The 21181-nt window shown below is 44.2% G+C and overlaps 1 protein-coding gene across 9 annotated transcripts in view; it reads right to left on the reverse strand.

Annotated features, from left to right (window-relative positions):
* The window catches only part of elna (elastin a), an 81471-nt gene that overhangs the window by 35906 nt on the left and 24384 nt on the right, over positions 1 to 21181 (reverse strand). For 8 of the 9 annotated variants that reach the window (XM_020050594.3, XM_020050592.3, XM_020050576.3 and 5 more), the window contains 3 exons: positions 6075 to 6152; positions 5740 to 5859; positions 5087 to 5119 (listed from right to left, as the gene is read on the reverse strand). In XM_020050594.3, the coding sequence (XP_019906153.3) occupies positions 5087 to 5119; positions 5740 to 5859; positions 6075 to 6152 (231 nt within the window). The remainder of the gene's footprint in view (positions 1 to 5086; positions 5120 to 5739; positions 5860 to 6074; positions 6153 to 21181) is intronic. The other variant, XM_020050580.3, reaches the window with a different exon arrangement.

Below are 21181 nucleotides of genomic sequence, written 5' to 3' on the forward strand. Positions count from 1 at the left end.
TTCTACTATAGAAACCAGGGAGGTTTCAGACGATCTGAAATGCAGTGCATATTTCGGAGCAGACAGATTACAGTAATCACTTACAGTATTGTGCACCTGAAAGTCAAACTATGGCCATTTATTTGGGTAGGTAGTGTTTTGATAAAAACAAGTAAAGGAACCAGGAAAGACAAGTTACTTTATGTCTGCCACTAATAGTCTGGATGAGCACACTGATGCTGATGCTGTGACATCATACATCATCTTCTGTGAGGACAGCTGCGTACCAACATGGACCAGGGTGAGTTACAGCAATGACAAATCCTGGTTCACGGCCAAACTCAGATGGCTGTGTTTGGAAAAGGAGGAGGTGTTCAGGAGCGGGGACGGAGAAGATCAGAGAGGCTAAATACAGCTTTGGTAAGGCAGTGAAGGAAGCCAATTTCTCACCACTTATGTGGAGAGAAATTAAAACCACAGTTCTCAGCCAACGACCCTGCTTCTGTTGGGAAAGGCCTCAGACAGATTACCAACTACAAGCCTAAATCCCCCCACTCCATTAATGACCTGCGAGTAGCCTATTGCGTTCTTGGAAAAAAAGGCGGGCCCAGCATCAACAAAACAGAGTAGTAGAGTAATCTCCATTCATTAAAATGAAACTCACTAAAAGAAAAGGATTTCTCATCAGAAACGTGACCTTCAGCAGAAACGTGACCTTCAGCAGAAACGTGACCTTCAGCAGAAACGGGACCTTCAGCAGAAACGTGACCTTCAGCAGAAACGGGACCTTCAGCAGAAACGTGACCTTCAGCAGAAACGTGACCTTCAGCAGACACGTGAACTTCAGCAGAAACGTGACCTTCAGCAGAAACTTGACCTTCAGCTGCCTTCCGTTGTCGCTTGCGGAACTGCAAGCGATTTCACCGCTCATGTGTGAATGAAGGGTCAGGCATTAGAGGTATGCCATTGAGATACACCAGACCCAACAACACAGACAAAATGAAGGCCGCTATCAAAGCAACCTGGGTTTCCATAAAAGCTCAGCAGTGCCACAGGCTGATTACCTCCATGCCACGCCGCAATGATGCAGTAATTACTGCAAAAGGAGCCCCAACCATATATTGAGAGCATAAATTAACATTCTTAGGAAACCTTTGCAGATGTTTTGAGTTAATTAGCTGATTAGAGCTCTTCTCAGGTCAACATTTCTGTATTATTCCTTTTTTTATTCTAATATTTTGGGACACTGGATTTTTGATTTCCATGAGCTGTAAGCCATAATCATCAAGACTAAAACAAAAAAGGCTTGAAATGTTTCACTTTATGTGTAATGAATCTAAAATATATGAAGGTGTCACATTTTGATTTGAATTAGTGAGAAAAAATTAACTTTTCTACGATATATATATATTTTTTAGATGCACCTGTATAAATATAGTTTTACAATTAACAATTTACTATCCAAATAAATTACTTTAGTTCCACGTTCAGGGCCCTCATGTACCAATCTTGCATACGTTTCTAGCTAAATTCTGGCATATGTGGAAACTCTACGATTTGCGTGTTCACAATATGATTGGGATTTATCAAACTGGCATACGTAACACTTATGCATGCTTCCGCTGAGAAATCAGACCCATACTATACTTTTGTGTACACAGCCTAATGGACGCCTGCAATTTCCTATATAAGGATGCCAAATTTGACTACGTAATTTCAGTATATATACGAAGCAAGGTGGAGACCCGTCAGAAAAAATTAATTTCCCATAATATGAATTCACATAATATTATCTGACATTAAAATAAAACATTCGAAATGTATGAAGTGGCCCACCAAGCGGGTTGCAGGCATAAATATTCCGCATTGCAAGACATGGCTGCTGTTGTAAATGTGGCCCCCTCTGATGTGAAGACTCGGACATGAATAAACTAAAGTGGTCAGAGATGCTATTGGGTGGTCTGCAGCTGGATGCTATTGGATGGTCTGCAGCTGGATGCTATTGGGTGGTCTGCAGCTGTATGCTATTGGGTGGTCTGTGGGTCTGCAGCTGGATGCTATTGGGTGGTCTGCGGCTGGATGCTATTGGGTGGACTGCAGCTGGATGTTATTGGATGGTCTGTGGGTCTGTAGCTGGATGCTATTGGGTGGTCTGTGGGTCTGCAGCTGGATGCTATTGGGTGGTCTGCGGCTGGATGCTATTGGGTGGACTGCAGCTGGATGTTATTGGATGGTCTGTGGGTCTGTAGCTGGATGCTATTGGGTGGTTTGTGGGTCTGCAGCTGGATGCTATTGGGTGGTCTGCGGCTGGATGCTATTGGGTGGTCTGGGTCTGAGCTGCAGTCCACCCAATAGCATCCAGCTGCAGAACAGTGTGGGGCTTCAAGAGTGAACTGATGTCACACCAGCGACAGGTGAGATTTTGGGGGAAATTATACTTCCTGCCAGAGACTATGTGGGGCATTTCTACACTGCCATCAGAGAGTCCATCCTGACCACCTCCATCACCGTCTGCTAGGCTGCAGCCACTGCCAAGGGTAGGGCCAGGCTGCAGTGCATCATCCACTCTACAGTGAGGGTGATTGGCTGCAATCTGCTGTCTCTACAAGACCTACACACCTCCAGGACATGGAGGCGAGCAGCAAAGATTGGGGCTGATCCCTCTCACCCTGGAAATGGACTATTCTGCACTCTCTCCTTGAGGTCTATCAGGACCAAAACCTCTCACCACAATTTCCTACAGCAGTAGGTCTCAATAACATGCCCCCATAGCCAAACTGACAATATTCCACTCCCTACTTTCACACAACACCCTCAACTGGACAAATCTATAGCCTGCTCCCTACTTACACACAACACCCTCAACTGGACAAATCTATAGCCTGCTCCCTACTTACCCACAACACCCTCAACTGGACAAATCTATAACCACTCCCTACTTACACACAACACCCTCAACTGGACAAATCTATAACCGCTCCCTACTTACACACAACACCCTCAACTGGACAAATCTATAACCGCTCCCTACTTACACACAACACCCTCAACTGGACAAATCTATAACCGTTCCCTACTTACACACAACACCCTCAACTGGACAAATCTATAACCGTTCCCTACTTACACACAACACCCTCAACTGGACAAATCTTGCACCTTACATATTTTTTGTAGTAATTTATTAATGCTCAGTCTACAGTTTTTATGCTCAGTCCAAAGGTTTTATTATTATTAATTGATTTATTTTTTATAAATCCCTTGTTTGTTGGGAAACTTACTTGGCAATAAAACTCTTTGTAATTCTGATTCTGATTTCTGAAATATATCGTCAATATGTGTGATAATGCTGTAGCTCATTCAAAAACACAAAGAACCACTACTTGGTCGTAAAAGTGAGCATCTTTAATCAACTCGGCATATTGTAGTGTATTGTAAAACATGCAAAATTGAATGTGTTGCTTTATACACATGCACATGGGGCTATTGTTCATCTTGTTTTCAAACTGTATGGATATGCCCACTGAAAGGGCTACATTTTTGGATTAGCTACAGGCTGTAGGGTTGCTACATCCGTAGCCTATAGCCCTTACAATGTTGCAGGAAACAGTTTGCGCATTCCTGCTATTCATATTTCTAAGAATGTTCCCACTAGATTCAGTTGACATTCTTCTACATGTTTTTCTGTGGTGCTGTGCATATGCATGGATTGAAATTTGCGTAGAGATACGCACACCTTCCTGTCAAGTTAAATATTGAAGTGTCAAAACCGGCACACGCATGGTTTACGCAGATATTTGTGCGTATGCACGATTCATACCGGAGGCCCCAGGTGCCTAGACGTCTGCACAGTACTGTAAATCTGATTTCAAATATATTCCAACACTTATGAATTGCTGTTGGCTGCAAAGATTCACAACACCTTGACAGAGCTCAAAGAATTTTCGAATGGAGTAATGGAAAAGAAAGTGTTTATAGACATTCCCAAATAGACTTCAATATTTTGGCTGTCAACAAGCTTATGCAACATAACTTGACCTCACTGAAAGCGGATGGTGTGTGAGACAACACATTTTTGTTCTCATCATTACAGTTTGCCAATGTTAATCAACATCACAGTGATTAAAGTCAATGCCTAATGCTAATCAACGTCACAGTGATTAAAGTCAATGCCCAATGCCAATCTCAGCCATTTGTTCAGAGAGGCAGAAGTTGAATCCCAAATGGAAACAGACTCCATATTGAATGCTCTTCATTTCACTATGGTCAAGTGCTGAAAAGTAGGACAGAAAAAGTGCACTCAGTAGGGAAAAGGGTGCCATTTGAGACTCAGTCCAGAATAATGCATGGCATTTGCCTTGGCTCATCAACTGCTTCATATTTTCTGTCTTTGGCCATCCCTTACGCAGGAAATTAGCTGTCAGTTCTGGCTCTTCAGGGTTTGGCAGCTGGATGAAAAGTTTTCATTTATATGTTTAACCTTCTCTTTCTATCTAAAAATCCAGCAATCCTGCTGTCCAAGGAACAGACATTGCGCACTGCCTCTAGTATGTGGTGGACCAATGAGGGGATTCTGGGAAACAAGGGGAAGGCTGGCAATAGCAAGAATGGTGAGGAATGTTGTTCTGTTCAGTCTTTGGATTGAATGAAGTTGATTTGTTGGAATGCCATGAAAAGAGTCAAGATAGGGTTGAGAAGCACTGCACAAGAGCTGTATCTATCTGTGACGCAGGGCCTTATCCATTGCCAATCTCACTCTTTGCTGTAATATTTGCCCATGATACCCTTAGTGAAACTCAGGGTGAACAGACTTTCCCATCTATAAATACAATTTCCTGGCAATATTGTTGCTTGACCTATCAAGAAACTATTCCAATCAGTACACGAAAGTAAAAAACCTGGATGCAATTGATGTATTCTCATGACGTGTTTAAGGGACGGTTCTGCATGCACAGATTACGCCTAGTCCTGGACTTTTGAGCTAGATATCCAATTGAGCTAGATTTTTTTGTCCAGGACTAAGCCTGTTGTGTGTGTATGTAAAACTAGCCCTAAAACCTAATTTTACTGGGTTGTTTTTTTAACTTTTATAATCTGCACTACTCACCTAAACCAGGCTGTAATCCACCACCGCCATAGCCTGCAGACACACACCCAAACACACAATTGGTTTAGTCCTGGACTAAAAAAACAAGCTCAAATGGATATCTCCATTAATCTTGATTTTTAAAGCTAAACACAGAACAATTTGTATTAAAGCTAAAAACAAAACAATAAAATCCATAGCAACATTACAGAACTGCAGTAAAAAAAATAATCACTTTTACACTTCCACAGTCTAAGGCCTTAGCAACGGAAGAAATGTTGGCCCCATGGACAAACAGGACATGGTTCTCCTCTTTGGAGTACAAGTTTGGTTAGAACTGACATTTGGAAACGTGAGGCTGCAGTTCCATTCACATGACACAAGGTTTGGCCCACACACCAGCTGAGAAACACAACTTTGAGGATCCTTAACCCGGTCAGTAAGTCATACTGGCTCCAGGGTCTGTTCCCTACTCTCAGGGCCTCTCAGGGATAGTGGGATATACAAAGCAGGACAAATAGAACTACCCAGCTAATTATAGTTACTAAAGTAACAAAGTGTATAGCTCATAAATATTCAAAAAATAAACAGTGTCACTTATAATGCTGGTCCACAGATGGACATTAGAAAAAAAAGATTCCCTTGTGTTTGTACGGTATCTGGTTGAAGCCCACCTCCAGCACCATAGCCGGGCTTTGGCCCTGCCTTCTGTCCCTGTCCAGCTCCAGGGAAGATTACCCCACCCCTACCGCCATGATTCACTCCTCCATATGGTGAGCCTCCTCCATAACCAGCTGAGGGGGGAAAGAAAGAGAAGTCATCAGCGGTAGTTATGAATCTAACCCTACCACTTAGGTCAGGCTTTGCAGACACAGATCAAGCTCCCTTATTGCTCTTGACGTACTGAAAAGGTGTGTCCGCTAAATTGTTGTAAAATGTATTAGAACAGAACTAGGACAAAGGGTGAGCTCTACTGGTGTTCCAAGAAACTTGTGTTGTTCTGCTGTACCTCCAGGCTTGGCGTAACCAGGACCAGTTCCATATCCACCTCCTCCAAGACCCCCAACACTGCCAAGACTCCCATAACCTAAGAGAGGATGGGGAGGGAGAGAGGGTAGAGTGGATGGTTAGAGCAAGTGAACAGCATCATTTCAAAAAGGATGATTTTAACAGCAAGAACTAAGCCCTAGCAGATGTGTAATGCCAGAATGTGACCACTAGAGGGAGCGCAAAACAGGCTGGTAAACAGTGAGTTAGGAACAGCTTAATCTATAGTGGCCTGCCGCAGCAACAAGGTTTTGGCACGTGTCAACGGTCACTATGAAGAGAAAAACGTCTTCCCAAAGGAAGAGAAGAAGGGGGGAACATGGAAACTTAGTCTACAAGAAAAGCTGTTTTTCACCACCTTTAAATCTTTCACAATCCTAAAAACACCCATTGACCTGTGGCTAAACCCTTACAGTCTAATTTGTTCAGTTACAGACAGAATGATAAAAACAGCCACCCCAAAAACCTCCACCATCGCGTTACACGGCAACTAATGGACACACAAGACTGGAGACGCCCGCCAATGACATTTACAAACTTAATGACATTTACAAACTTTAGTACATAATTCAGAGATTAAACAGGGCCAAAACATGATTGAATACTGTAATGGTAACCAGTGGGGTGGAAGGTAACTTTAAAGCAGTGGAAATTACATGCACTTTTCAGGTTTCACAGTAAAATCTCAAACAAAAGACACTAGCTCAAGACAACGCAGGCTTTAGCTACTTGAACGTTTGTGGAGATCTATTAATTCTGGTAGCAATATTGGTGAGTGGATGGATTCCCCGTGAAATACTGTATGTACTTTAAATTGGAAACACGTTCAGTATGACATTTCATAAGTTACAGGCGAATTCACAGAATCTATTTGCAACATGCCAGGTGTTCCTACGAATGTTTCTGTTAGGCCTACGGAAGCACATCCTTTTACTTTGGAGAGACTGACTATTAATTTTGGTTGCTAGTACAAAGCAGTGTAAATGTTTTAAGAGTACAAAAAGCATGTAAAATAAATTTTTCCCAGCACCTTTCCATTGTGTGTACATGGTTGAATCCGAGAAAAAGTCAGATATACAGCAGCTGCATTAGTAGGCACTGTAACTTCCCGTCAGTGTAGCAGCTAAGAGTCCATCCACTCCTTTCCACAAAACCTTCTCAGAACTGCATATAGTCTTACTTTGAAGGAGTATATCATGAGTAAGTTCATTTGTACTTGTTTTGTTTTTATTTGTATAAATGACAGTAGAAGTAAGCTACAAATTTATCAAAGCTCTATATATTTCTGTTTTGCTGGAGGGCAATTAATGAGCCAGATCGCTATTTAATGACAATTACACTGACGTTATATTATTCTGATGTGACTGAATCATTGAAAAGGACTCCCATCTCCCATATTGTTTTTGGAAGAATATAGTCCTAACAGGTAAAATATACATGAGAAAACTGCTTTTGAGAAAAGGTCCAACTGGATTTTGGGGGAAAATATGTAACTACCCTTTTGAGTATTTTATGAACCCCAAATTGACCAGGTATGTTGATAGAAAACTTAGTGCATTACTTTCTACTGTACACTAGGGACCTAGGGGAAAATATGCCAGGAAATAAAGGAGAGTGTTCCCAATTAAAAGCACAAAGAAAGAGAGGCTCGCAATGTTATTTTTTTTTTAAAAGTAACTTTCATGCCTGAAAGGTTTGGAGACTCCTGAATGTGTCGGACCATTAACCAAAATGTTTGAAGGTCCAATCCCAGAGCCGACGATGTTGAAATCGAATGCGCTGTAAAAACATTCTGATCCCCGGGGGGTGGTCCCGCCCCATTACAAAATATCCCCTTTTACTTCCCCAAATGTCATGACCTGAATATAGTTGATATCAGCAGGCTGCTCCAATGACGACCCCTTTGAGAGAGGCAGTTCAGTAAACGGTGCCTGCTCAGTAAATCAGTCTAGATACTTAACCAATGAAATGTTAGAAACAAGGAGGTACCTGCCCTGCGCACACAGGAGATTTGGATGCCAAAGTAACTGCTTAGTATCACAACCTCCTGCACGACATCCCCCAGCCCTGAGGGGTTCGTATGCAAAGTTGTTACAGGATTGTTATAGTCTATAAGTGATGGATGGGCCTCTGTTTAATTATACACCCATGGAGAGTAAAGCTAGGATATATCTGTGGCATTCTCTAACAAGAGTTTGGAGAATTATATACAACCCATAATCTATCAAAGTTATGAGAAGATGAAATAACTCAGACCAGTGGGCTGGATGTACCTTGGCCTTGGATTTGAGGTGCTGTAGTCTATGACAAGGAGGAGAGAATGGCCAAATGTGAGGCATCTGAGAAATGAGGGCGGAAAGACAGGACAGAGGGAGATGATTCTGGAAACGGCCCAGCTGTTTTCAGACACTGGCAGACAGGGGAGAGGAGAGGAGGAATGCGAGGAGAAAGAGAACAAGACACAGGTGTAGGGTTTCATACTCTAGTCAAAATAAAGTCCTTGGCATCCTCACAGCACCACTACACAAGCCAGGCACTAAGCTACATGTCCTTGTGCTAATCCCACGTTCTCCAGACCCCTCCTTTCTTCCCCTCCACCTCCTGTTGCTCGACTGATGGCAGACAGGCCCCTTAGACACATGGAGGTGTTGAGGGGCTGAGAGGAGGCATGACAGACGCTAAGCTAAATGGCCTTGTGCTAATCCACCTCCTTCAAACTCCGTCATTCCCTTGCTCAACCGACAGAAGACAGGTGGAGCTGAAGAGGAGAGAAGGAGGAGGGGGCAGACAGACGCTAATCTGAACGTCCCAGCACTAATCCGCCTCCTCCAAATATCCCCCTGCTCTGATCCGCTCAGCCTACAGACATTCTTGGAGGGGATGTGGAGAGGAGGTACAACGAGGTCGGAGAAGTGACACACGGCCATTTGTTAGTCTAAATAGTATAGTACACTCCCTTGGCCTGAGGTTAGACAGCCAGTCAATCTCAGAGCTGTCGTTGTTTTTTATGCCTCTCAGAGGAGATGGGAGAGGACCAGCACAGAGGGCTGGAATGTCTTACTGGCAGATCTCTGTCTGGACGAGGAGCGCGGCCAGCAGGAGGTCTGTGTTTTTGTGCGTCTCTCTGACTGTGAGACACGCTCCACGCTAAGGGCCGACAGCCACCCGCTAGGCACCTCCGAACCCTACGATCACAGACCGAGGGACGAGAGGCAGACACAGCCCTTCCTGGGCGTTTGTGTGCGAGAAAGAAATGAAAGAGTCAGAACGAGATGGAGAAGCTGAAGGAGATATAAGGTGAGAGAAAGAGAGCAAGATGAATAGGAAATAAAAAGCAACAGATGGCAGACTCACAAAGAAATTCCAGGACTCTTTGTAATAACTGCCAAATGTCTCTATTCATCTGATAAAACAAAGTTAACCTAGGTGGGATAAATAAAGGGGGCCTAAATATCACACACTATCATGTATACTTAAAACAAATGTGCAATGGTTGGAAAACATGATGAACAAGTTCGGGGCAAGGTTGTGTTTTCAGAAGGACATGAAACTTTCTAACATTCTTGCCTTCGTCAAATGTGTTTTTCTACCTCAGTTCAATTCCTGGCCGTCGCTGAACTCTGTGGTGGTGGATTTTTCTCATGATTAATGGCACAGGTGCGTCTCTTGATGCACATCTAGCCAAGCCGTTCTGCTTCTTCTCAAACTGCCTGCTCAACTAGTATGTTTTCCGCTGGTCCACGTGCAGGAGATGAGATACATATACCTGTCCTCAGTGTGGCAAATCAGTTCATTCCTTGATTGTGGCGGCCGGAGCCAGTCACTGGATTACCTTGATGGACTGTTCTCAGATATACTCAGTCTGCTGTCCCCACAAGCATCCAGATGTCCATCATTACACCGGTTCCCAAGAAGGACAGTGTTAATGAATTAGACATAGTTGTCAGTATGTTCACCCGCCTCTGTTATTGTCTAATTTTTTAATAGGCTATTCAAGGACTATATTACCATAGTCGGGATTCTCCAGACCCGCAACACTCTGCGAAACGCCCCAGTAGCCACACCTAAATTCGGTTGCTGTGCAATGCCTCCAAGTCCATAGTGTCCCCCATGACAGAGACAAAGCTGGGGACAATGTGGTTGAACACTTCTCTATGTGGCAGGATCAAGGACGTCCTGATTGGCCAACACAATGTGTTGATAGTAGACAAGAAATCAATTTAAGCAATGAATTGACAGAGGACACATTGTTATCTACATCAACCATTTGTGAGCAGTTCGGTTCAACTGCCTTGCTGGCTCAGCTATTTAGGCTAAGAAACTTTAGGTCACTGGCCCAAAAACAAGTCAAACCACGTCAGAGAGCATTATGTGGACACACCAAATCCATTTCATAGATTGTGTCTGGCATCTTCTAATGCCTCTTAAGGGGAAAGTCATCCAAAACAAATACGATTTTGTTACTGGTTTTAGGTCATCCAAAGGTAATGTTCATGATTAAAATTCCTGGACTGTTAACTAGTAACTGTAACTGAGAACATTAATACAGTAACACACCCAACTGTGATCTTCGAGACATGTAATGGGGCTGAGCTCCGTTCAAAAGCTCTTTGTTTTAGTATAGTACACTAGAACAGGTAGGCCTTTGTCTGAAGCCAATTAGTAGAGTATGTCAGTTCACGCAAACATGCCTGTCTCTGCTTATGTACTGGCACAGCCTGATGGGAGGGAATGTACTGCAAAAAAAACCAAGTTTGTTTGTTGTAACGAACCACACACATGGAAACCCAGTCAACCTGACTTTGAGCCACCACATTCTGGAAGCTCACTGCACATGTCCATGGCCAGAGTTGCACGTCTTTGTGCATCTTGGTGCTCATTCCTTTGCTACATCTCTGCGTGGCTTGCGCGAACAACCCAGAGACAGAGAGCAGCAGTGCCAGGAAATGATAAGGCGATTGATACATTTACATTACATCCTAATCCTTATCCAGAGCGACGTACAGCTAGTATACTTTGATGCATCATACATCCAGTTTTCGCCCTCACTGACTTTCTCGCTCTCCTCACTTTGCCTCTCCCCTCTCTCCCACCCCACCCTCTGGAACATCTAGTCAGGTCTGGGTAGATCTGGTCCCAGGGGTTCAGTACATCAGCTTCCTCTCTTCACTTGCTCTGCCTCCCTTCTCACCTCTGTCTCACTCCCCGCCTCACTGTCTCTCTCCCGTTCTCTCTAAGCCAGCTGGGGCCGGGAAAAAGGTTTAATAAAACAGAGTGGAGAATTCCATGGCACGGGAACTGATGGCAGGCGCAGCAACAGCGGAGAGTGGGACCTCAGAATAGGAGCTTAGGAACTCCGGAATCAGATTGCCCGGGGGAGCTCTGTGACCTCTTCCTCTTGTTTCTGTCTCCAGCAGAGCAGCATGACCTCATGAGGATGACAGGAGTGTGTGTCTGCAGTCACGCTACATTATTGAGGCCAGAGGTTATGTGTGTGGAGCCGAACAAAGCTATTAACCAGGACACCATAGGCTTCTACTTTCCCAGCCCTCTTCCTCTTTTTTTGTTAAAGCATGTTGAGCGGCTCAGTCGCAGCCCAGAATGTGGAAGAATGTGGAGAGATGGTAGGATAATTAGGCTTAGAATCTGCCACGATCTAAAACCAACAGGATTAACGGCCTAGTCGGCTGGACGGTCCTGTGATGTCTTGATAAAGTAACAGTCTGTACTGTATGTCAGTCTTCACCTCTCCATTATCCACGATGTCTGTATTATGTGAAGGGCAGTCCACCATCATGTCTTTATCTGTGACTGTCAGGAGGACTCCTGTCAGCTTCTCTCACAAGCCCAGTGTGAACTGTCATTCCAGTTGATGGACTCAGTAATCAAATGATCATGCCGATGATGATCGAGTCAGCGGCTTTAGGGTTGTTTGGGTACAATGGAAGTCTTGTGTTAGAATCAAATAGGACTCTGGAGCTGGATGAGAATGAGGACATCATTGATTCCAGATTGTGTGAGATAATCAGATAATGCCATGTACTCCCACTTCTTTCCTGCTCCTCTCTTCTCTTTCACAGTAACCTCCAATGCTCCTTGTGACTTCCAGGTTCTCCAAGCAATCAGTAATGACCTGTTGTATCGGAGACACATGCTGGACTAATTCGACACACACACACACACACACACACACACAAACATACTCAGACACACTTCCCTTGTGGGTGACAAGCAGCCAACTTCGGTGTCTGCAGAGAATCATTTCTTTTCTGCTTCCTTTCCATGGAATCGTAGACACTGTCAGAGAGATGTCCCAAAGCTCTGACCTTGCCAGGAGACCCAGAATACACAACTGTCGTGGAGTTTGGGCTTTTCTAAGCAGCGTTGGTTGCGGTTTATGGCTCAGAGCCCTGGGCTATTCTGATGTAGTTTTGTCTGTGCCTTCGGGACAACGTCCAGGCCCCAAATTATTGGAACAAAACCTGAAAGGGATTGAATTCTTTTGTTTGGCCCATCCAGCCTATTTCCGGCTTTTCCAACAATGCTGAGGGTAATTACTTACATTTGTACGTGATGTGAATTGGTCCTGGGTCTGATTCATGCGGTTAATGGGTACTCTTTGCCGAGCTTGGCTGCAATACATTTGCTCGCACACGCAAACCAGCTAAGACACACCCAAACAGATTCGTTTTCACTCAAACACGCCGAGGAAGCAAACAGCACTTTCGAATGGCTTTAATTTACAGGCCATTGTAAAACGACCCATTGCTCTTCCAGCGGATTACAACGATGCCCTGAGGCCAAGCCCAACTGAGCCCTGCCCGGTAACGTTCAGTCACATACACGCACCAACACAGTCACACCAACATGTACAACGTACGGTTCCATGTGCAGGGACTTCCAGGTCAACGCAGACCCTCTCCAACCGATCCTCCAGTCACCGTCTGTCTCACCATGACAGCGCCTGTCTTATCACATGCCAATTAGGCATGCATTCACGCCAACAAATGGCCGCGCGTGATTTGCTGTTTGGCTCATTCCTACAAAGCGGTGTGCGTGTCACAACATATCCGTCCACTGAGTTTGATTCATGCCATCATTGTTTATGCTGCAATCCATTGAGCATGTCCCTCCGCTGATCCAATCCTTTCGAACACACAGCGTCTTCTGTTCTGCATTTCTTTAGGCCCCTCTCAGCTCCGTGCGAGAGAATGAGGGTCTGAAATGTTGCACGTTTTCAGCGTGGTCCAAGGGAATGCCAAACCACTGCGGTGCCAGCGCCGAGCCATACGGCATGATAGTACTTTAACCTCCTAAGACCTGAGCTTCGATATTGTATGCATTTTACATTTCTCTTAGCTATTTGGGATTAGTCGGACCAGATACACGTAATATCTAAGCACGGCTCAGACAACTGTCCTCTGATAAACAGAATGAAGGACATGGTGCAGGAGGCCTAAAACAGTGTCCTCATATGCGGACACAGGGTCTCAGGAGGATAGACCCATCCCCAAAACGGACCAAAGTGTGCGCACCCACGCAGACACGTATGAACACACACAAACACTCGTCAACCAAAAATACCGGCTAATTCCTGTACCTTATTTTATATTTCAGAGCAACGCGATGGTGTAAATCATGTGAAGGTTTTAAAACAGTAGAGGAAAGGCCAGTGGCAACGATATGTGAGGTTGGCGACGCGTGTAACACCCCCAGATGGTCCGCACGTGCATTTCACTGCCTGTCTACTGAATGGTTTTTTGACACGTCAGGGTTGACAAACGGTGCTTGCATTAAACAGGTCAGTGTGCGTCCTGAAACACACAGGCATACAAAAACACGCGCGCTAAATGAACACACATGACACATGTGAGTTAATGAAGTCATCCTCAAAAGCATTTTCAGAATTGCAGTTCCTGTTGACAGCCATCTGAAAAGAGACAGCTGAGCTTACTTATTATCAACGAACTCAACAAGAAAACAGTCACATCAAGGCGGGACTTTAATGGCTAGGGACAAACACTAATTGAGCGACACAATAGACCAAGGCATCATGTCCCACAATAGATGATGAGAGGGTTTCTCAGTGTCGAGAGTTAGGATAACTGCATGACGCAACACGTTTTCCCACATCATTCCTGGGGTGATATTCTAGCTATTAGGCAATACATGCTGTCTAGTTAAATTACCCAGTATAATAATAATTGAATCATACTATTTCAATAATTCCAGGCTGCATGTTCTTCCACTATGACACACTGCCAACAGACAACTCTAGTCTGACAATGACTGTTACTGTGGTCGGTCCAGTGATGATCTAGTTTTATGGACGTTTGGGGAAATGAGAGTCGAGAGATTTCACCAACACTGCATAAACAAAAATTAGGCCTCTCAGCCAAATGGACACTGAGAGGACCACTCTTTTCAGTCCAGAGTCATTGGCAGACACTCTGCAACAGAGAGGTTGGGCTCTAGAGTCGGATATGGTGTGAGGCATGGTGAGGAGAGGGGGAGGGAGGGATGGTGTGAGGGGAGGGGGAGGGAGGGATGGTGTGAGGGGAGGGGGAGGGAGGGATGGTGTGAGGGGAGGGGGAGGGAGGGATGGTGAGAGGAGAGGGGGAGGGAGGGATGGTGAGAGGAGAGGGGATACAACATATAGGGAAGAGGGGCGCTTGCTATAGACCCACTGGCAGCGGTGTGTAGAGATACGGGACAGGAGAAGGCCACAGTTCAGAACCTCTGATATGGAGGAGTCCTGTTGGAGACCAGGCCAGGAGACGCCGACCATAAAGCACTTACAACACAGAGTGTGAGAGAACAAGGCCAACAGAAGGAACACAGCTACAACAGTATCTGACAAAAGTGAGTACACCCCACACATTTTTACAAATATTTGATTATATCTTTTCATGTGACAACACTGAAGAAATGACACTTTGCTACAATGTAAAGTAGTGAGTGTACAGCTCGTGTAACAGTGTACATTTGCTGTCCCCTCAAAATAACACAACACAGCCATTCATGTCTAAACCGCTGGGCCCAATAAGTCATTTTCCCTCCCCAGTGTCATGTGACACGTTAGTGTTACAAGGTCTCAGGTGTAAATGGGGAGCAGGTGTGTTAAATGTGATGTTATCGCTCTCACACTCCCTCATATTGGTCACTGAAAGTTCAACATGGCACCTCATGGCAAAGACCTCTCTGATGATCTGAAAAAAATAATTGTTGCTCTACATAAAGATGGCGTAGGCTATAAGAAGATTGCCAAGACCCTGACACTGAGCTGCAGCACGGTGGCCCAGACCATAGAGCGGTTTAACAGGATAGGTTCCACTCAGAACAGGCCTCGCCATGGTCGACCAAAGAAGTTAAGTGCACATGCTCAGCGTCATATCCAGAGGTTGTCTTTGGGAAATAGACATATGAGTGCTGCCAGCATTGCTGCAGAGGTTGAAGGGGTGGGGGTTCAGCCTGTCAGTGCTCAGACCAAACGCTGCACACTGCACCAAATTGGTCTGCATGGCTGTCGTCCCAGAAGGAAGCCTCTTCTAAAGATGATGCACAAGAAAGCCCGCAAACAGTTTGCTGAAGACAAGCAGACTAAGGACATGGATTACTGGAACCATGTCCTGGGGTCTGATGAGACCAAATGTGTGGCGGCAACCAGGTGAGGAGTACAAAGACAAATGTGTTTTCATACAGTCAAGCATGGTGGTGGGAGTGTCATGCTCTGGGTGAATGCCATGAATGCCAACATATACTGTGACATACTGAAGCAGAGCATGATCCCCTCCCATCGGAGACTGGGCCGCAGGGCAGAATTCTAATATGATAATGACCCCAAACACACCTCCAAGATGACCACTGCCTTGCTAAAGAAGCTGAGGGTAAAGGTGATGGACTGGCCAAGCAAGTCTCCAGACCTAAACCCTATTGAGCATCTGTGGGGCATCCTCAAACGGAAGGTGGAGGAGTGCAAGGTCTCTAACATCTACCAGCTCTGTGATGTCGCCATGGAGGAGTGGAAGAGGACTCAAGTGGCAATCTGTGAAGCTCTGGTGAACTCCATGTCCAAGAGTGTTAAGGCAGTGCTGGAAAATAATTGTGGCCACACAAAATATTGACACTTTGGGCCCAATTTGGACATTTTCACAGAGGTGTACTCACTTTTGTTGCCAGCAGTTTAGAAATGAATGGCTGTGTGTTGAGTAATTTTAAGGGGACAGCAAATGTACACTGTTATACAAGCTGTACACGCATTACTTTACATTGTAGCAAAGTGTCATTTCTTCAGTGTTCTTTAGATATAATCAAATATTTACAGAAATGTGAGGGGTGTACTCACTTTTGTGAGATACTGTACTGTATCAAATTGGATCCAGATAATTTTAGCATGGCTACTTGACATCTGTCAATTTGCATTTGATAATATCGTGATGATGGCAAAGTTGTTTTCAGCTTCATATTAGCCTACTTTACTAAGGCTGTAATTGTTAAATATTTCCAAACCACTATAGTGTAATTTAGATGAAATAGTAATCAGCCTCTGTTTAAAGTCATTAGCTCCAGTCTATAGAATGGCATCACAATGGCACCACTGAAGTGATGGAGGTGCATAATGAAGAGTCTTCAGCTTCATCCTTGAGATACATTATTCCTAAAGAAATATAATTAATAATGAATGTTAAGCACATTTTACTGAGACTTTCTGAAAGAGAATAGCTCCACTGGAAAGATGAACAACAGTAGAAGGACTGGGCAGGGGACAGGATGATGGGAGGCTGAGGTGAATTAAGGTCCTTGTTGGGATGTGGTCTGTCCCGGTGCCACCAGAATGTCTCTCAGAAGATGGGCTCATCATTCACCAGTGGGGGCCAACGATATGTCCCCAACAACTCACACATATGCACAAAGACAGACAAACACACACAAACACACACAGTAACAGTTTGAAGGACAGGTCTAAGCCTCAAAATGATAAACATAAGTGCAACAGGAGATGAAGTGTGTATCCCAAATGGCACCCTGTTCCCTTTTTAGTGCACTACCTTTGCCCATTCACAATATCGTAAATAATGTGACATTTGGAACACAGACATAGCATATCCCAGCTTTTTCTTCTACTGGCGAATCACTCTTATCTTCAAATAAATTCTATCTGCCTCACTTTCTTTGTCACGCTTTGAATCCTCTAATTCTTTGTTAATCACATTGTTGTCTTCTCACCCCTCTCCAACTCTCCCCTCTCCAACTCATCCCTCTCCAACACTTCCCTTATCTAACTCATCCCTCTCCAACACTTCCCCTCTCCAACTCACCCCTCTCCAAAACGACCCCTTTCCAACTCATCCCTATCCAACATTGCCCCTTTCCAACTCATCCCTCTACAAAACTGCCCCTCTCCAACTCATCCCTCTCCAACTCATCTCTCTCCAAAACTGCCCCTCTCCAACTCATCCCTCTCCAACTCATTCCTCTCCAACTCATGTCTCTCCAACTCATCCGTCTCCAGCTTGTCCCTTTCCAACTCACCCCTCTCCAACACTACCCCTTTCCAACTCACCCCTCTCCAAAACTGCCCCTCTCCAACTCACCCCTCTCCAACACTACCCCTCTCCAACTCATCCCTCTCCAACACTACCCCTCTCCAACTCATCCCTCTCCAACACTACCCCTCTCCAACTCATCCCTCTCCAACCCTGCCCCTCTCCAACTCATCCCTCTCTAACTCGTCCCTCTCCAACTCATCTCTCTCCAAAACTGCCCCTCTCCAACTCATCCCTCTCCAACTCATCTCTCTCCAAGTCATCCCTCTCCAACACTGCCCCTCTCCAACACTGCCCCTCTCCAATTCACCCCTCTCCAACTCATCCCTCTCCAAAACTGACAGTATCAAGCCTTTCTGGTCACCTTCATGCCCCTGGGCCAGACTACACTTAAAAATAGACCATGCTGTAGAGATGAGTCTTCAGTAGACACTTGAAAGTTTGCACTAAGTTTGCATTTCTAACCTTAATTGGCAAATTATTCCACAGTAGTGGAGCTCTATGAGAAAAGGCCCTGCCTCCGGCTGTTTGTTTCGAAAATCTAGGTACAATTAAAAGGCCTGCATCTTGCGATCTAAGGTTACCTGTAGGTATGTATGGTTGTATCATTTCAGCGAAGTAAGTAGGAGCACGTCCATAACAATTAAATCTGCCCTAACAGGCAGCCAGTGTAAAGAGGCTAGTACTGGAATAATGTGTTACATTTTTTGGTTCTAGTTAGGATTCTAGCAACCGTGTGCAGCACTAATTGAAGTTTATTCATTGATTTGTCAGGGTAACTGGAAAGAAGAGCATTGCAGTAGCGAATGCTTCTGTTAGGGCAGAAGTAGCGAAAGCATGGATTAGTTTTTCTGCATCAGTTCTTGATAAAAAAGTTTCAGATTTTTGCAATGTTTCGAAGATGAAAAGAAACAACTCTTGAGACATATTTTATATGTTCATCAAAGGAGAGGTCAGGGTCAAGGGTAACGCAGAGGTTTTTTACAGTTTTATGGGATACGACTATGCAGCCGTCGAGGTTCACAGTGAGATCTGCTAACAACACTCTTTGTTTCTTGGGTCCTAAAACAAGCATTTCTGTTTTTCTTGAGTTTAAAAGAAAGAAGTACTCTGTCATCCACTTCGTAATATCTGAAACGCATGCTTCCAAAGTAGTTAGTTTTGGGGCTTCTCCATGCATCATTGAAATATATTACTGTGTGTCATTAGCATACCAGTGAAAATTGACATTGTGATTCCAGATAACATCACCCAGAAGCAGCATATATAGTGAGAACAATAATGGGCCCAGAACCGAGACTTGAGGAACACCAAAATATACCTTTGATTTGTCACTGGATATGCCATCAACACATACGAACTGATATCTTTCAGATAAATAAGATTTAAACCAGGCTAGAACATGTCCACGTAGCCCAATATAAGAGAAGAGAGTGATCAATAGTGTCAATAGCAGCCCTAAGATCAAGAAGCAACAGGACAGATGCGGAACCTTTGTCTGAGGCCATTAGAAGGACATTTGTTACCTTCAGTACTTTGATGGAATCTGAAACTGGACTGGAGCATTGTCTTCAGGAAGGCATTCAGTTGTTGGGAAACATCATTTTCTAAGAATTTTGAGAGGAACGGGAGGTTCGATATTGGCCTATAATTGTTTAATATGTTGGGATCCAGATTTTTTTTTTTTTGAAGAGGCTTAATTTCCATTCTTTTTTGTGAGTTTGATACACATCCCGGAGGAAAGGGAGCAATTTATTATGATCAACATTGGCTGACCTAGCACAGGAAATAGCTCCTTAAGTAATTTTGTTGGAATCGGGTCTAGCTGACAATTTGTGGGTTTAGAACTCTTTACAAATGTAGTGGGATAAAGAAATTCAAGTGTCCCCATTGAAACCTGGTCAGGGAGGTTCAGGACATTCTCAGGACAACTGAGATTTCAGGGACTATAACTATTTAAGGAGGAGTGAGTTATATGTTTCCTAATGGTGATGATCTTTTCATCAAAGTAGTTCATTTATTCTTTACAGCTAAAGTGAAGACCCGCTTCACTTGTTGAGCATTGCATTTTGTTAACTTTGCAAATGTACTGAAGATACATTTGATTGTTTTTGTTCACCTCAATCACGTTGATCGAGCAGATGTGAGTGATTTTCGGTATTGTAGTGTAGTGTCTATCCAGGCTAGTCTAAATACTTCCAACATTGTGGAGCGCCACTTTCGCTCCAATTTCCTGGAGGCTTACTTGAGTGCTCTAGTATTGTTTGTGTACCAGGGAGCAAGTTTCTTGTTGTGTATTTCTTTTGTTTTTAGTGGTGCAACCGTATATAAAGTTTTTTGCATTGTTGAGTTTAGATTCTCGATTTGATCATTTGTGGATTTATTTACTCTGTCTTTGATGAGCGAGCTTTTAAGAATATCAAGAAATCTATTTGTAGTCCGGGAATTTATAGTATGGCTATGGATTTTTTGTTTTAACGGTAAATGTAATAAAACAGTGATCCGATACTCCAGGATTTTTAGGGGAATTATTAGATCTACAATAATTATTTCTCGTGACAGGACTAAATCTAAGGTATGATTGAGGCAGTGTATTGGACCTGAGACATGTACTTCTATCCTGCTGCTAGAAGCACGGTAATAAAGCCTTTAATGGCCATCACTACCTTCAATATTTATAATAATAGTGCAATGTTTTTCAAGTAGTGCAATGTTCCTTCTCCATGAAGGAGAGAGGCTCACGCGCAAAGATAAACCTTACAGCATCTCATCAGATTCCTTTGACATTATGGTGATGCGTTCTGAGTTTACTGTGAATCTCTATGATGAATCCAGACTGTTACAGACAGGAGGATGGCCCAGCTGGGTTCGGTTTGACTGTGAATCTCTATGATGATTCCAAACTGTTACAGAGAGGAGGATGGGCCAGCTGGGTTCGGTTTGACTGTGAATCTCTATGATAATTCCTGACTGTTACAGACAGGAGGATGGCCCAGCTGGGTTCGGTTTGACTGTGAATCTCTATGATGATTCCAGACTGTTACAGACAGGAAGATGGCCCAGCTGGGTTCAGTTAGACTGTGAATCTCTATGATGATTCCAAACTGTTACAGAGAGGAGGATGGGCCAGCTGGGTTCGGTTTGACTGTGAATCTCTATGATGATTCCAAACTGTTACAGAGAGGAGGATGGGCCAGCTGGGTTCGGTTTGACTGTGAATCTCTATGATGAATCCAGACTGTTTCAGACAGGAGGATGGCCCAGCTGGGTTCAGTTTGACTGTGAATCTCTATAATGATTCCAGACTGTTACAGACAGGAGGATGGGCCAGCTGGGTTCAGTTTGACTGTGAATCTCTATAATGATTCCAGACTGTTACAGACAGGAGGATGGCCCAGCTGGGTTCAGTTTGACTGTGAATCTCTATAATGATTCCAGACTGTTACAGACAGGAGGATGGCCCAGCTGGGTTCAGTTTGACTGTGAATCTCTATGATGATTCCAGACTGTTACAGACAGGAGG

This window comes from Esox lucius, chromosome 1 (assembly GCF_011004845.1).
Source record: "Esox lucius isolate fEsoLuc1 chromosome 1, fEsoLuc1.pri, whole genome shotgun sequence".
NCBI lineage: Eukaryota > Metazoa > Chordata > Actinopteri > Esociformes > Esocidae > Esox > Esox lucius.